The sequence below is a fragment of the Choloepus didactylus genome, chromosome 5 (assembly GCF_015220235.1).
Source record: "Choloepus didactylus isolate mChoDid1 chromosome 5, mChoDid1.pri, whole genome shotgun sequence".
Lineage (NCBI taxonomy): Eukaryota > Metazoa > Chordata > Mammalia > Pilosa > Megalonychidae > Choloepus > Choloepus didactylus.
This window is the reverse complement of record NC_051311.1, coordinates 10,078,250-10,094,788: the sequence shown is the minus strand read 5'-3', so window position 1 is coordinate 10,094,788 and position 16,539 is coordinate 10,078,250. Positions and strand designations below refer to the sequence as shown.

The 16,539-nt window shown below is 40.8% G+C and overlaps 2 protein-coding genes across 8 annotated transcripts in view; one reads left to right on the top strand and one right to left on the bottom strand.

Moving 5' to 3' along the window:
- The window catches only part of LOC119535544 (ankyrin repeat domain-containing protein 26-like), a 961,331-nt gene that overhangs the window by 715,438 nt on the left and 229,354 nt on the right, over positions 1-16,539 (top strand). The gene's annotated exons all lie outside the window — the stretch shown is intronic.
- The window catches only part of LOC119535549 (amyloid beta precursor protein binding family B member 1 interacting protein), a 113,357-nt gene continuing 106,892 nt past the window's right edge, over positions 10,075-16,539 (bottom strand). For 2 of the 3 annotated variants that reach the window (XM_037837903.1, XM_037837904.1), the window contains exons 13-14: positions 13,358-13,461; positions 10,447-10,947 (exon numbers count right to left, since the gene is read on the bottom strand). In XM_037837903.1, coding sequence (XP_037693831.1) covers positions 10,447-10,947; positions 13,358-13,461 — 605 coding nt within the window. Of the gene's footprint in view, positions 10,948-13,357; positions 13,462-16,539 lie in introns of all 3 variants that reach the window. The other variant, XM_037837905.1, reaches the window with a different exon arrangement.

Sequence of the window (16,539 nt, the reverse complement as noted above, 5' to 3'; positions counted from 1 at the left end):
TGAAATTTGATCTCTTTTTCAGCCTTTTTAACAGTTGCTGTATGGGTAATGCTGACTTTCATAGCTGCTGAACTCTGGCTCTGAGTCTCAGTTGTCACATAGATACCTGAAGTTCCAGGGATGGACCAGGTTATACACAAACAGCTCAGCATCTCAGAATTTAAAAATAACCATTACAACTCATGAATGGATGTGACTACTGTAAGAGCTTACAATTTAGGAACCTTTACAATAAGCCTTGCCCTGATAACCTGTGCTCTCAGATTCAATTCTCGGAGTTGGCACATTATAGTTAGTCCATATCTGTGAGGCGCTATAATGTTTGTCTTTTCAATTCTGGTTTATTTCAGTCAACATACTGTCCTCAAGGTCCATTCACATAGTTGCATACATCACAACCTCATTCTTTCTTGCTGCTGCTCAATATTCCATTGTATGTATAGACCACAGTTCTCCATTCCATTTATCGGTCTATGTACCCTTAGGCCACCTCCATCCATTGAAAATCATGAATACTGCCACCATAAACACCAGTGTGCAAATGTCCACTCATGTCCCTGCTCTCAGTTCCTCCAAGTATAAACCCAATAACAGGGTTGCAGGGCCATATAGCAAATCCATTCTTAGTTTCATGTGGAACCACCACACTGCCTTCTACATGGGCTGTACCATTCTACTTCCCCACCAACAGGGAAGAGGTACATACTTCTCTCCACATTTTCTCCAGCACTCATTCATATCCCTCTGTTTTTTTTAATAATAGTTTTTTCACATACCATACAATCTATCCTAAGTAAACAGTCAATGATTCCTGGTATAATCACATAGGTATGCATTCGCCATCACAGCTATATGAGGATATTTCCATTTCTTCCACAAAGAAAGAGAAAGAGGAGAAAAAACTTGAAGAAGAAAAAATAAAACATAGAAGAAAAATAAAAATAAAATAAAATACAATGAAAATGTCAGGCACCACCACCACCAAGAATCCCACATACCCTTCCCTTACATCCCCCTCTTATAGACATTTAGCTTTGGTACATTGCCTTTGTTACAATTAACAAAGGATTATTTCATGAATCCTTTCTTCTGCCTCTTCAAATCTGCTGTTGTATGTCTCCATTGTGTTTTTCATCTCTTCTATTTTGCCTTTCATTCCCATAAGTTATGCTAATTTTTTTTTTCAAACTTTTGAGTTCTCCTTTATGTTCGCCCAATGTCTTTATATCCTTCATCTCTTTTGCCATACCTTCCCTTAACTCATTGATTTGATTTTTGATTTGATTTAACATATTTGTTTGAACATCTTTATTTAGTTGTTTTAATTCCTGTATCTCATTTGAAGTGTAGGTTTCTTCCTTTGACTGGGACATATCTTCGTTTTTCCTACTGTGACTCATAATTTTTTGTTGTCTAAGCATCTGGTTTCCTTGATTACCCCAGTCAGATTTTCCCAGACCAGATGTGTCCAGGTCTCAGGAGGAGGGTGTAATCAGTAACAAGTTTCCCTGAGGACGAGACCTAGAAGGTTGTCAGACCCTCCTGTGAGGCCTCTAGACTCTCTGCTTTTCCTGTCCTGCCCAGCAGGTGGTGCTTGTCAGCCCGCAGCTCCCCACCAGCATAAAGAGGTGCAGTGCCTCTAATTCTCAGCAGACCCTGTTCCTGCTAGGGGCCAAGGGTGAGTCAGAAGCCAAGATTAAGCTATTTATGTTTTTTTTTTTTCTTTTTTCTTTTTCTCCAGGCCCTGGCGCCTGAATTGTCTGAGGGAGGATGGCCACTTGAGCTGGGCCCAACCCCCTTTTCTTAGAGAAGACACACCTTTAGGGAATTATCTCCTTCACTTGACTTCTTCATTTGTCTCCCTATCTTAACTCCACCCTTGCCTGGGTCAGTGCTGACAATTGAAAATGCCCGAGGCTTTCTCTAATGAGCTACTTAGAATGAGAAAAAAAAAAGAAAAAAGAAAGAAATCCCCCTTTCAGAGCCAGTCCCCAGCCCCCAAGTTTTGCTGGTTGACCAGAGTTGGTACCTGGTTCTATGGCCCCTTTTCCTGGGACACAGCCCTTTTCCAGTATTCTGAGCCAAGCCAACTCCAAAAGCCTCTGTTTTTATTCATTTATTATTATTATTATTTTCCATCAGTCCCGCCTCCTCTCTGCTGGGAGAGACCTCAGGGTTCCTTTCCTGCTTGCTCCCAGTCTATCTGTGCTCATAGCTTGTATTCAGTAGTCCAATTTATTAGTTAAAACCGCAATTGGAGCTTGATTGAGCTACCTTCCCTTGCTCCTAGTAGACTGATTCTGTTTTCCGCAGAGAAGGTTCCAACTCAGCCTGCCATGCCAGTGGGGAGGGGCGCCAGCTCCACAGTTTGGGGAGCTCTACTTACAGTTCTATGCTGTGTTCTTGGCCTTTTCACCCATTCCAGACTGGGGTATGATATGTGTCCAGTCACAGATGTCCTCCAGTGTTCCAGACTATTTACTATTCCTGGCTATTTACTAGTTGGTCTAGGGACTAACTAAATTCCACACCTCCCTATGCTGCCAACTTGCCGTGCATCCTGATTTTCTTCTTAAACCAAAGTACTATGTAAGTTACTTTAAGTTTCTAAATAGGTTGGTTTCTTGTTTTGTTTACATTGTGGCCAGAGAATGGGGGCCTAAATTATGCCAAGTTTTGGAATTTGATATTTTCTCTGTGTCCTAATGCATGGAAAATATAAATGTTTCAGGCATATCTGTTAAGAACATCTACTTTTTCTTTACATACTATGTATTATGTTGAATCAAGCATGTCAATTGTACTATTCATTCTTAGTTGTTTTTGTTCTACTTTATCTATTGAATTTGTGAGAGACTGTTACATTTTCAAATATAGATTTTTTTTTATGTCACCCTTGGCTCCATAAATTTTTTGCTTTGTATATTTTTGTTATATTACTTAGGTTCATCACTTAGTGGATGGTACATTTATGAATATAAAGTATATTTCTTTGTATTTGGGACTTTGAATTCAATATTGTCTCATATTAATGTTACATTGACCATTTTTGTCTCAAAATTTTTATTGTATCTTTGCATTATGTTAGATTTTCTATTTTTGAGTCTTTTTGTTATAGATATGTTTTTTATTTTTTATGAATGCATAGCTGTAGTATTTTTTTTTACTCAGTCTGTGAGTCTTTTTTTTTAAAGGAGAATTTAACCTTAAATTCACACATATTTCTGTTCTTAGAGTGGAGGCAAATTCATATCTTATTTCTACCATCTTCTAAATTTTGTTGTTTTTTTTTTCCTTACCTGTCCTTAGCTGGATTAACTGAGTTACTTTTTTTGTACTCCCCCCACACACCTCCCCCCATCCCAGTTCCTCAATAGGTTTAGAAGGTCTCAATCCTCTTTCTATTCTTGTAGTGGATATACCTCAATTTTTAAAAAATATCTTTTCTATTAATGTTGAATAAGACAACTTTAGCTCATTTTTATTCCTCCTTCCCTTCTCCCACCCCCCTTAGTCATCTGAAGTTTAAGTTCCAGTTGTTATATTTGAAAATACCATTGAGCCTCTACCTTCTTAAGAATAAGTTTTAACAATTGCATTTAAGCTTCACAGCTATGTTATCAACAATTACTTTGAGCTTACTCCAATTTTTACTGGTTTCTTATCTCAGTATTCTTTTCTTGTATCTCATTTAATCGCTTATTTTTAGTTTCATTTTCCTTTTGCTGGAATACATCTTTAAATAATTTTCTTTCAGCAATTCTTCTTAGACCCCCCATCTCCCTGAATGTATTTATTTTGCCTTTTACTTGAATGACAATATAATTTCAAGTTTAAATTTAGATTTCCCCAAGAACTTTGAAATTATTTTATTACCCTGTATTGCGGATCAGAATTTTGATGCCAACATAACCTGGTTTCCCCTCTCATCTTTGGAATATTTTATACACTATACATTATACCCATGTACGTATTATGTACACACACACAGACACACACACACACACACAGTATGTCCCTGGGATTTGTCTGGGTATAGGTCATTTACCATGGATTCTCAACAGCCCTTTCAGTGTGAAGACTTGCCCTTCAGCTCTCTGTACTACTATAAATAAAACAATTAAAAGGCTCTCAATTCAATGATATCCATGTTTGGATCCTTCTATCAAGTTCTGTGGCCTTGGGCAACTCACTTTTTTAAGCCTCAATTTCCCCAGCTCTAAAGTGGGGATAATAGTAAACTTAACTCCTGGAGTTACTGTGAGGATTAAATAAGATAAAGACTATGAAGAGTTCAACACAGTGGCTGAATGTACTTGATAAATGTCAGCTATTAATGGGGTTAGTGTGGGAAGGGGGTAGAAAACAAGTATTATCTTTGTTTCCTCTTGTTCTTTCAGGGGTGAAAAACTGGCTCTTCAAGCATTTTTCTGAGAAAAGAATCTTCTTGACCTAAAAGATAGGTTTTTTTCCTTTGAATTTTTACTTAGGGTAACATCGGAGTAAAATGAGAAAGGAGAGCAGGAGAGAAATATGTTGAGAACAAATGGATTAATATTTTGAGATAAAACACTGCTGCAATTTTATTCTTTTTAATAGGATTTGAGGAATGGGCAAGGTAATCATGTGATTTTAGTTAGCCATTCTTAAAGAAAACAGTTATTCTGACTAAATGGAAATAAAATGTTAGGAATCAATGTTCAGCTTCTATTATGGAGAAAGTAGTTAAGAAAATGGGATGTAAATAGAAAAAAATGATTAGCTGAAAGCCTCAGTCATTTATCCCACTCCATCTTAGACGTAGGAAGACTAGAGTCCTGCCTAATCACTTTTTAAATTTTTATATACAAGGCCAGTAGAGGCTCTGAATTCAACTGAAGGTCCGTTTTAGCATCCCCCATGAGTTTTGGCTATCTTGGGCAATGACTGTAAAAAATAAGATTCTTGTCAGAGAAGGTTAGTTGTTTTCAGTTTGTCCTTGAATTTAGGAATTTGAACTTTTAATTCTCTCTGTTGAAGCTGTTTAATGACATTGGAAGCTACCACCTCACCCAGAACTCTTGAAATCTTAATGGCCTTCATACTGTTCTCTGGTGGTGATGATTTCCCCCAAAGCCTGCACTTCATTTCGGGTCTCCATTGAGAATTCATAACCCAAAGTCAGCCCTCATGCAGATCTGCAGCCCCAATTCACCCTGACTGTGCAGCATGAAAAAGCTGAAGGGAATTGTGTATTGTAAAGGGACCCTGGCTTGGTACTACTGCCAGATCCTTGGCAGAAGCAACTGAGGATCCTCTTTGAGAGAATATACTTTTAACTTAGGCATTTAAGAATCCTCAGATAAAGTTCTATTGACTGTGAGCTCATAATAAAAAAATAACAAAAACATGAAGAAAGAAAACAGGAGTGAAAGCAGAAACAACAAACAGCAGAAAAAGACCCATAAGAACATCAGATATTGGCATTATCAGACACAGAGTTTAACATAACTATGGTCAATGTGTTTTAAGAAATATGTAAGACAGCAATGTAAGTATGAGCAAAAAATAAGAGACTATCAAAAAGTGGTGAGGAAGATCTATAACAGACCCAAATAGAAACTCTAGAAATGAAAAACTAAGAATTGAAACTTTAAAACTCAATGGAGCGGTTAAACACAGATTAGCTTATGCTGAAAAGAGAATTAGTGAATTGGCATTAAGATCTGATTAATTCACCTAGAATAGATAAAGAAATGGAAAAATATGCAAAATTAAGAAATACAGAAAATAAAATTAGAAGGCCTAACATAAGTATCATTAGATTTCCAGGAGAAGTGATGGAGGAGAAGCATATTTGAAAACAAAAACATACCAGAAAAGTGAAAGCCAAATATTTGCAGATTCAGAAACCTCAGTAAATTCTCAAGCAACTTAAATAAAAGGAAACTCATCTTTAGAGTCACTGTGTAAAAGCACCAAAGACAAAGTAAAGGTCTTAAAAGCATCCAGAGGAGGGAAAAAGAGAGGACCTAAAAAGAAACTGATAATTTGACACCAGTATCCTTGAATGCAGCAGGGGAAGATAGAAGATACTGGGGCACCCTCCTCAAAAGAGTGCTTACTGTCAACCCAGAATTTTATACCCCATGAAATCATCTTTCAAGAATAAGAGTGAAAGAAAGACATAGGACAAACAGAAACTGAGATATAACTCAAATACTGGAAGACAACAGCATATATGTTATGAGTGGGGGAGGGAGGCAGTGATTGAAATTAAAATGTTCCAAAGTCCTTGTATTGTTCAGCTTAAGGTTGTTTTAACTTTAGATTTTGTTGATAATGGATATTATCACTTACAGCTAACCATTAAAAGAACAGAAACTGAGTGTGTAACTTTCCAATAAGAAAATTAAAAAATGGAATAAAATAAAAATCTTCAGTTGCATGAAAAGAGGACAAGGGAGGGAGAGAACCCCAGAAAAATCCAGACAAGTAGAAACTACAAAATAAGATGTTAAAAATAAATATGGATTTATAATCACAGTAAGAGTAAAAAGAACAAATCAAATTAAAAGATAATGATTGCTGGACTAGATATAAATACAAGAAAATTCACTTATGTGCCACTTACAAGCAGCAAACCTGGAAGATAAAGACATAGAAAGTTTGAAAGTAAATTGAATGAAAGAGACCTGTCAGGGAAATAACTGAAAAAAGGTGGCATATCTATACTTATAGAAGATAAAAAGCAAAAAGCCTTACATAGTGATGTACAGTGCAACTCACCAGGAAGACATAACATTTCTAATCTTGTTTGCACCTAACAAACACAGTAAGAATACATAAAGCACAGTGTGCCAGAACAATGAAAAGATATTGTCAAATCCACCTTCATAGGAGATTTCAATATATCCTTCTTAAAAAATGATGGATTGAGCAGACCAAAAATTGGGCTATAGATTTGAGCAACATGCTTAACAAACTTGTTCTAAAGAACACATAGAACATTGTACCCAACACACACGGATCATCTATGAAAATGGACTATGTATCAAGCCATAAAAAAGTCTCAACAAACCTCAAAGGCTCAATCACCATTGGATTTGATGATTTCAGTAACCATGGTAAGCCACAGTTTCTATCATCAGAAAAATTATTTTTATAAAACGCACATTAGAGGCTTAATAAATATTCATCCCACTCTTCAGTGACCTCCTGTAAAATCTCGTTATTTCAGGTTCTAACACGAGGCAGGTTGCATCATGTTTCCTGTAAACTCTTATCAAACCCTGGGGTATTAGTTGCAATTGGTCTAATAAATGGGTTCTTGTCTTGATGGCAACATTATACGAGAAAGTTCTGTAGTTCTTTGCTTCATGCTATGGGAACAGTCTTAATCCCCACACCTCCCCTCCACCCCACCCTGGCTTTCCACTCCTCCCACACGCAAACATCTGCCTAAACCTTTCCACAAAGGAGAGCAAATTTTGCTACACTTGCAGGGTGGACTTACAGGGTCTCCCTCAGGCAGAAGTAGGGTTGGTGAAGACACCAAACATTCTGTTCCACTTCAGTGGGAATCACACAGAGCTCATGAGCTGGTGCCTAAAACCAGGGAGAGCAAACGTGTGCCCCGAGATGAGCTGGCACCAGCCTGGGTTCCTAAAATTCCCTGGCTGAAAGGGCCTTCACGGTGGGTTTGTACTCATCTGAGAGCTGGAACTGACCCCCATGGAGGCAGAAGAGGGATGGAGAGACATGATCCGTTCAGCACTTTGGCCTGTTAAAATTGTGTCAAACATTTTGACCATGAAATCAATTAATCCCCTTCAAAGGCTTTCCTAAGATACATATCATCAAAAGCTAAAACTCACGAACATTTGCATCAGTTTGCATTTTTATAGGTTTTTTTTTCCACTCTAAAGGAAAGATATGGGATGGATGGGTGTTGGAAGACCTGGGTGGGGTCCGGGCTGTGTGACCTTGGCCAAGCCAATCTTCAGGCTTGCTTCCCTCTCGGTAAAGTTAGGAATGTGAAGTCACACTTTCATGGCTTCTGTGACGTCCGTGATGACCACATCCGTCCCTTCCCCCTCCCCAGTGCTCTCTCATCCCCCTTGGTCCTCCTTTATCATTTCTGACTACAGATGATTTGATGAGAGATGGCACTTGGCTCAGCCTGGCCAATGAGATTCTTTTTCTGAGAGTTTTCCCAGGTAGGGTGGGGAGACACTCTGTCCTGGCCTCTAGAGAGAGGCAGTAGAAGCTTGGGAGTTGTGCAGGGACTGTCTTCTATTACAGGGACCTAAGAGCAGAGCGCGGATGCAGAGCGACAATGTTTGCAAAGAGAGTGACAATGAAGCACAAGTGTGAAGAGCAGCAGGGAGGGGAAATGAGTGGAGAACTATGAATTTCCAGTTCTAGGTCCTCCCGAGAGTCCAGGCACATACTTAACCTCGGGCCATCGACATGTGCCTTGGAATTGTGTCAAACATTCCTGCTTTTTGCTCGAGCATGCTCTGGTTGGTTTCCTTGCATGCAGTCAGAATCCCGGTTACTAGACTGGGTCTGATCAGTTCCAAGATTCCTTCCTCTTTAAGATTCTGTGGGTACAGGATGGAGAAAACCCTCACGCTCTCTTGTATAGAGATGGTCCTGAAGCACCATCAAGGTTTTTCATACTCTGGAACACAGATTACAGTATACTGCACTCTAAATTATTCTTCTAAAATATTAATGCATTTTTTTTTCTTTAAAGCTTATTATGAGGCATTAAGTTCATTTTTCTTTCAGAGTGATTCAGATCGAGGAGTCTAAACATTTGTACTGGGGTTCAAAGAATATTCAGCTCTAACAATAATATCTGTGCATAAAGCTTCTAGTTTGGTGGGTGGGTAGGCAGAATAATGGCCCCCAAACACGTCCATGTCCTAATCCCCAGCACCCCTGAGTATCTTACCTTAAGTGGCAAAAGGAAGTTTGCAGCCTCTTGGCAATAAAATTCTAACGTATGACAAGACACACTGTTAATGCATTTCTTGAACTGCTAACCAGGGAGTGCTTTTGATCAAGATAAGTAAGATCCAGGTAACAAATCTCAAGAAGGATCTTCTGTTTTGGGCCTCAAGTGATTGGTTCATTAACCTACATCAAGATAAGAGCAGCCTGGACTAGTTTGTGTAGCCACAGGCCTTTTTAAAATTTTTATTTATTTTTATTTTTTTAGAAAAGCTGTGTTTTGATGGGAGCTGATATCAAAAGAACATCATAAAACAAAGACATGCAGAGAAAAGTTACTGTACATGAGAGAGATTTAATATAAGACTTACCTTCTATCCTAATTCAAGCAACACTCAAGAAAAATTTGAGTGCCTTACCAGTTTTAGTTGCTAAATATTTTTGGTTCTAATCACTGAATTAGCTTTTTTTTGTTTTAAATGTAACTGAAACAATATTGGTTAACTTAAAGCTTATTTTTTTTCCAAATATTAAAACATTAATCACCTTCCTTAATTAAAAAAGTATTGTATTCTTTACGATTTCTTTTTTACCCACTTTAAAAAGATTTTGAGTCAAATGTATATAATATATATATATGTGTAGATTTGTATGTGTGTGTGTCATGGAAGTAAAACTAAGAACTTTTTGAAAGGCCTATCAAAAGCCAATTAGAAAGAGATGAGATGTAAGGGTAACAGGAAACTGTTATTAAAATTGGGCATTAAATTTATCTCTTAGGGAAAACATCCCAAGTTGAAGAATATATGATTACCTTTTCATGTCCCTAAATTTTTATTTGTAAGATACTTGTAGCTTCCCAATAATAGATAATCCAAACTTATCTAAACTAATGATTTTTCCATTACTATGGTATTCAACCATTAAAAAAAAAAAAAAAAGCAAAAACCAATATTTATCCAGGACCCCAAACAAACAAGTGCTGAGTTACAAAGCAGCTGAACACACACACACTTCTCTTGTTTTATCTCCTTTGAATTTTCTGAAAATTCTGAAGGTCATGGATAACAGGTTTAAGATCAACACAAGTTTAAAAGACACAGAGACTTTGAAAGCAATTTTTAAAAGGTCAAGTACATTATAAAACATTTAGTTTTTATTTCGCATTAGATTTATACAATTATTGCTAGAAATTCCACCTCCAGGAAAACATAACATTTCTTAATTTGGTGCTTTTGAACATAATATAATGAAGGAACATAAAACATTTTAGTTAAGTTGGAAGGGAAGATAAAATCTATGTAAGTGAAAATACATAGAACAGATACGTACACTCAGGCGGATATCCTAACTTCTGTGCTCGGTTAATGATTATGACTGCTCTCGAGCAACCGGAGAAGCGCCGCCTCACCCCTAGTCTGAGCCCCTGGGCAGTGCAGCGGCGCTGAGCAAGGAGTCCCAGAAAGAGCAGCAAAAGCACCCTGGGGCGGCCGCGGGCGCAGGCGCTCAGGCCGCGTTCCCGCGCTTCTTCTGCAGCGCCTGCATCAGATCCGCCATGAAGTCCTGCTCCCCGCCTCCTCCCCCTCGGGGGGGTCCCGGGTTCTCCTGCCTGCTCGGGGGCACGGGCGACTTTTGGGGGACAGCGGGGGGCAGTTTCCTGGCGGCGGGGACGGGGGCCGGCGGGGCCGGCGGGGGCGGCGGCGGCAGAGGAGACCCCGAGTCCCCCGCGTCCCGCTCGGACGCCGGCGGCGGGGGCGGCACGAAGTCCGGGGGCGCCTCGGGGAAGTCCGGGGGCGGCGGGGGCAGCGCGTCCTCCTCGGGCGGCGGCGGCGGCGGGAGGTCGTCGGGGGGCGCGGGGAAGCCGGGGCCCGGGGCCGTGGCCGGGGTCCCGGGGCCGCAGGCGTCCGAGGATCGGCGCACGGGGGGCGGCGGGGGCAGGCTGGCCTTCGGGAGCGGACAGGCCCGCGGCGCCCCCGGGTGGTGGGTCCCCGGGGCCGGCTTCTTATCCTTGAACAGAGCAAAAGAGCGTCATTGCAACGGCCTCCGTCCGTCGAGGTGGCCTTCCCGCGGCTGGGTGGCTGGGAGGTGACTTCGGCCCTGGCTGCCCCCCTGGAGCCCAGCGGCTCAGGAGCTCCCCTTGGCCCTGGGCAAGGGGGACGGCCTCAAATGCTCCATAACGTTATCACCCTCGTGTGCAAATCCCACCTGTCTGTAAATGGAAGGCTTTGCCATCTTCAGTGAGGTGCTTACGATTATACTGAGATTGTACAATCTCCTTGGAACCCACCTTATTCAGGAGTTCCATCTTAGCTAGTTATGGGATTTATCTACCAGCTAAAAGGCAGCTCCACAAGGACCAGAATGGCAGCCCTGGACTTTGCCCTCACTCCCTAGCTCCAAAGACATTCCACCAGCGTTGCAGGCATCTGCAGAGATAAAACTTGTCTTGGTATGAGCTGAGCCGGTTGTGAAGCTCAGGGGTCAGGGGTATGGGTCTGTAAAATTATTTTCTCCCTGTGCCATACCCTCAGTGACACTGGGGACCTCCTAAATCTTTTTCTCAAAACCTCCTGGCATAAATGGCCTAAGGACAAAGGAGAAGGAAGGGAAAAAGTAACCAGACATAGAGGACTACAGGCAATCTTTGTGCAAACATTGGGCACAAAAGAGATCTTTCCTGGGAAAGAACTTGCGTTCCTGGAGCTGAGAACGAAGGGCCGTATCCCAATCTCTTGAGCCTGCTGAGCTTCGGCGAAGGCAGTGTGGCCAGACAGGAGCTGGGAGCCCTGTTCTGTGTCCTGGATTTACCTGTTCTTACCTGTATGAGAGTGGGCTGGTTGATCCAGTCTAAAATGAGCATCTTACCTTTTACTATCTCAGGCTCATGGGTGAGGGGAAATCAAATGAGATAAACAGTTTAACACATTCTCAAAATTAAAATCATGAGGCAGGTGCCACTGGTGAGCCAGGACACCAAACTTAGTTAAGTCCCTGCCGAGAGTGGAACAAATGATAATAATTTATATTTATGCATTGCAGCTTCTCCAAGAATTTCAAGCAGCTGCATTGAATCCCTCTGTTTAGTGACCATTATCATTTCCAACCTACATTTTATCAGGCTTCCATTTTCTTCCTATTTTGGCCTAATAACATCATACCACTGAAGATTAAATTTAGAAGTTTTTTTTCCCCTAACAATGTGCCTTCAGGATTGAGTTTCTATTTTATTTAGTTTATTTACTTAGCATGATAAGCTGATTAACTGGTGATGTATTTTTTATTTCAGAACAGGCAGCTTGGCAATTGGTGTTCATACATTGTTTGGTGATTTCTATTCTGGGATTCTTTATTATTCTCAGCATTTTTAAATGCTTCTCTTCAACTGGCATTATGGAAATCATTAAAATAATAATAGCTGGAAGGACATTGTATGGCAAGATTGTCAGACTTGAGAAGATACGAATATTAGAGAAATGCAGCTTTTAAAGGTCTACAATGGTTCTCAAAACTTAATAGAAGTTCAATAAAATATCCAGATTTAACTGTTTCCACCACTGGGGGGGGTGGCATGAGCAAAAATGAAAAGGAAGGGAAAAGTTAACGAACCTAAAATATACGCTGGAATCACTGGGTGCCATGCTGTTGTCACAAGTATGTCAGGTTGTTTTGAATCACATGGGAAATAATAAACAGAACTTTTATATTCAATTGAGGTGTTATTTGTATGATTAGTAGCCAATTTACAATGATTAGCTACAATTATTAGGTTTAAATCAAAGTTCATTAATCTGTGCTACTGAAAAAAAGTCATGGAGAATATACCAATTTAGCTATTGTTTTAAAATGTGGTTTCTGCTACATAACCCCAAGGATGTACATAGACGTTAAAGTAAAATATAACTTAAAGAAAATGCTCATTTTATAGTGTAACCTTCTAATAGCCTTCTATTCTGGTTCTGGGGCCCAGTTAGTACTTAAATAGAGAGCTTGTGATTAAATGATTGCCCCATTTATTTGGAAAAACTATTTAGCAATCCTAAGGGCTTAAAACTTATTTGGTACTTTCAGGGAGTGGTAAAAACCCTTCACTATCCCAAGAAAAACTCATTTCAGTCAAAATAAAATGCAACTAAATACAAAATATTTACCAATCTCCAGCATTTAAGAAAAATTCTTACACAATGTGGCATGATTATTAGCTGGTTTTGACTTTTGATTATGGCCTATATAACTTTAAAAATAAAATAAAAAAGAAAGAAAGCAGATACCTAAATGGAATTACAGTGATTTCTTAGTTGTTGGAACCACAATTTCTCGTTTTAAATAAGCAGTTACTAGCCTGCTGCTGACGGCCTAGAATACGGGGTTAATGGGTGGCAGTTTGGTAGTATTTATGTCAGTGGCTGTATGGCCATACCTTGGTGGTGTCAGCGTGTCCCTGGGCCTCCTGGAGGATGGAGCTCACGGAGGGGGTGGCCTGGGGGAGCTGGCCGTTGGGCTGCATGGCACCTGTTTTAGGTCCTGAGAAGCAAGAACAGAGAGAAGATGACTGGGTGAGGCATTGTCAACATTCTTGAAAGTTCATCTGAAAGTGTGGAGTAGTTACACCTTCAAAGGGCCTTGCCATCACCTGGGGTTCTTTGGCAGAACACGGTAAGAGATTCAGCAAAAGATCCAGGGAAGTGGGTACTCTAGAAAGGCTGTGGAGTAACTGGGGGCCTAGAGAATAGCATGCTCTGCTTTTTGAAAGTTCCTGGTCATTAGAGACTAAACCCTGAAAACCTCTCTCTTATTAATTCTCGTTGTTGAAGATTTTTTTCTTTTTCCTGAAATGTATTTACCCATGCTGAATAGAGGAACAAGTTTTGGACATTGTCCTCAACACAAAGCACTATGGACACAGAAAGTGTGGGTGGGGGATGGGCAAACTGTGCAGACCCCCAGATAGACCCCGGAATCAGATTTTATTTTTCCAGAATTCAGATATGCATCCATATTTATTTTCCTTAGCCCTTTCCCTGAAAAAGTGTGAGTGAATGAGGCTTGGCAGTTCTCAGAGAGTCAGCTAAAAGCAGCCAAGTGTTGATTTCTCTGGAGCTGGGATTGCATCCTGGTGGGGATGGCCAGTTTCCCACACCCAGCGGCCACTCCCGCTGCTGCCCTGCACCCCCCACGTCAGGATCTTCTACTCCTCACTGCAGATAGTAACTACCATGATGCCCAGGACCAGGGATTCCATCAAATATCGCCAAACTGACTGTTTACTTGCTTCTTCAAATATTTTTCCAATGATTTGATAAACCCATGAATCGACCTAATAAGTCAAAGAAGGCTGGTCAGGAATTTCTGGACACTGGGAAGAGGAAGGGAGAGTTTGATGAGGCGTGGGGTATTTCCATACTCTCAAAGAAGTCTCTCCACAAATGATTAAGTACAAAGCAAAAAATACCATCCAGGCAGGAGAGAAACTGGATGATATCTTAGCCAAGTGGTCAAAATTAGTTTTCAACAAGGCAAATAGATACGGACACCTCCAACTACAGTGCCCCGAGAAGCACACAATAGCACGCACATAGGAGCCCAGCCCCAAATGCAAAAATGCACAAACGAATTATGAGGAGACAACAGAAAATCCAAATCGAGGAGCACTCTCTAAAGCAAATGGCTGCATTCTTAAAAGTTGGTAATGTATTGAAAGACAGAGGAAGGCTGAGGGACTGTTCCGGAAGGAGGCAGATGACTCAATGCAATGGGTGATCTTTAACCAAATCCTCTACCAGGAAAAAATGATGCTGTAATGGAGATTACTAAAGACATTTGGCAAAACTGGAATATGGACTGTAGTTTATGCACAAGTTTCTATGAATATCAAAATTTCTGAATTCGATAACTGAATTATGGTTAGTAAGAGAAATAGTCTTGTTTTCAGGAAACGCAAACTGAAAATTTAAGGGGTAAAAGGGTATGATTCAAACAATCTACTCTCAAATGATTCAGAAAAAAATATGTGTATGTGTAACACATTATAGAGCAAGGGGAGGAGTGGGGAGAAAGAAAACTATAAAGCAAACGGGGCAAAATATTCAATATTGATCACTCTGGATAAAGGGTGCCTGGGGTTCTGTCTCCTATTCTTGCAACTTTTCTGTAAGTTTGAAATTATTTAAAAGGAAAAAGAAAAAAGGTATTAGTGTCCATTTATAAATTTAAAATGGTAGAACCAGTTACGACAACTTTCACTGTGGTCAGCCTTCTCATTCTAAAATCCACCTTCCTTACTCAGCAAGAGCTGCCATCTCTGTGCCCACAGTGGCTGCTCTTGCCCCTGGGGGGTCAGCTCATCGCTGTCGGAATGGAGATGGGGACCCCCAGCAGGAGACTCCCCCATCTCTAAGGCTAGGGAAACACGGCCCTCGAACCAGCCACATCTTAGCTCGGGAAGTATCAGGAAAGAATTTAAGCTTAGATTCCAAACTGCCCCATCTTCTCATTTCCTTTGTTCTGTTCTCTTCCCCTTTTTCCTCTTCCCTTTTCCTTTACATATTCAAAATCCTTTCCTTATGTAAAATGTGAAAACTTTTATACAAAATTAAAATTGAATTTTGAAGACTATTGGGGGGGATTCCTTTAGAGGGCAATTTTTCCCCCCATTTTCTCATTTGTTTTAATCCTATTGTACAAACTTTTTTTTTTTTTTTGGCACCACTTCAACAATATTCCATCCCATGATTAAAGGAGGTAAATTGAAAGTTAAACTTGCCGGGGTGTATTCCAAACCCAACTCAGACACAATCATTATATGATGCAAAAGGCATTCTAACAAAGGACAAAAATTATATTTTCTTTTTCCTGCCTTTGTCCAAACACATACCCGACAACATGTTGCACATTTTTATATAACAAGGGTATCCTGGTCTTCACCAGTCTAAGAACAAATGGGATCACCTTTATAGTAATATCCCAAATGCTCCAAGCTTCCATCCGCCACTTACCAGGGACTCCAGTATGTTCTGGGGGCTCTGCCCCACCCTGAGACGACTCGTGGGCACTGGCTGAATCTGTTATCCATATATCCTGTAGGTGCCACCAACCCGGGACCCAGTGTGTCCTGGGCCTGCTGACGAAGAGCCCCGGCTGACAAGCAGCATCAGCCTCTCCCATATCCCTCAAGGAGCCCTCAAAGGAATCAGGGGTTGGAAGTTTATCCAGCTTGGGAACCCAAGTGTTTTACAGGACTCAGGTGCCTTCCAAAGAGGGGGACGGAGCACCCTGCTTCACTGAACCACGTCTGGGACGATGCTGACTCTGCCCCTCAGCCTGGGAAGGGTGCCTGTCTCAGAGCCTCTTGGAAGAGGCCGGAACAGAGCCCTGCTGGGGAATTATCCAGAGCAACTTCTTTGTGCTAAGGTTTTTAGCTGCATGGAAAACACAAGCCTGCAGCTGTCAGTGTCAATCCCTGCCACATCCTGGGGAGTCTGCCTGAGAATGGAGCCGAATCCCGGTAACATCAATTAAACCCCTGGATCTCACCGTGCCTGAAACCAGCTACCCTTGAACTTTCCAGTTTTGTGAGTTAATAAATCCTCACCCCCCCCCCCT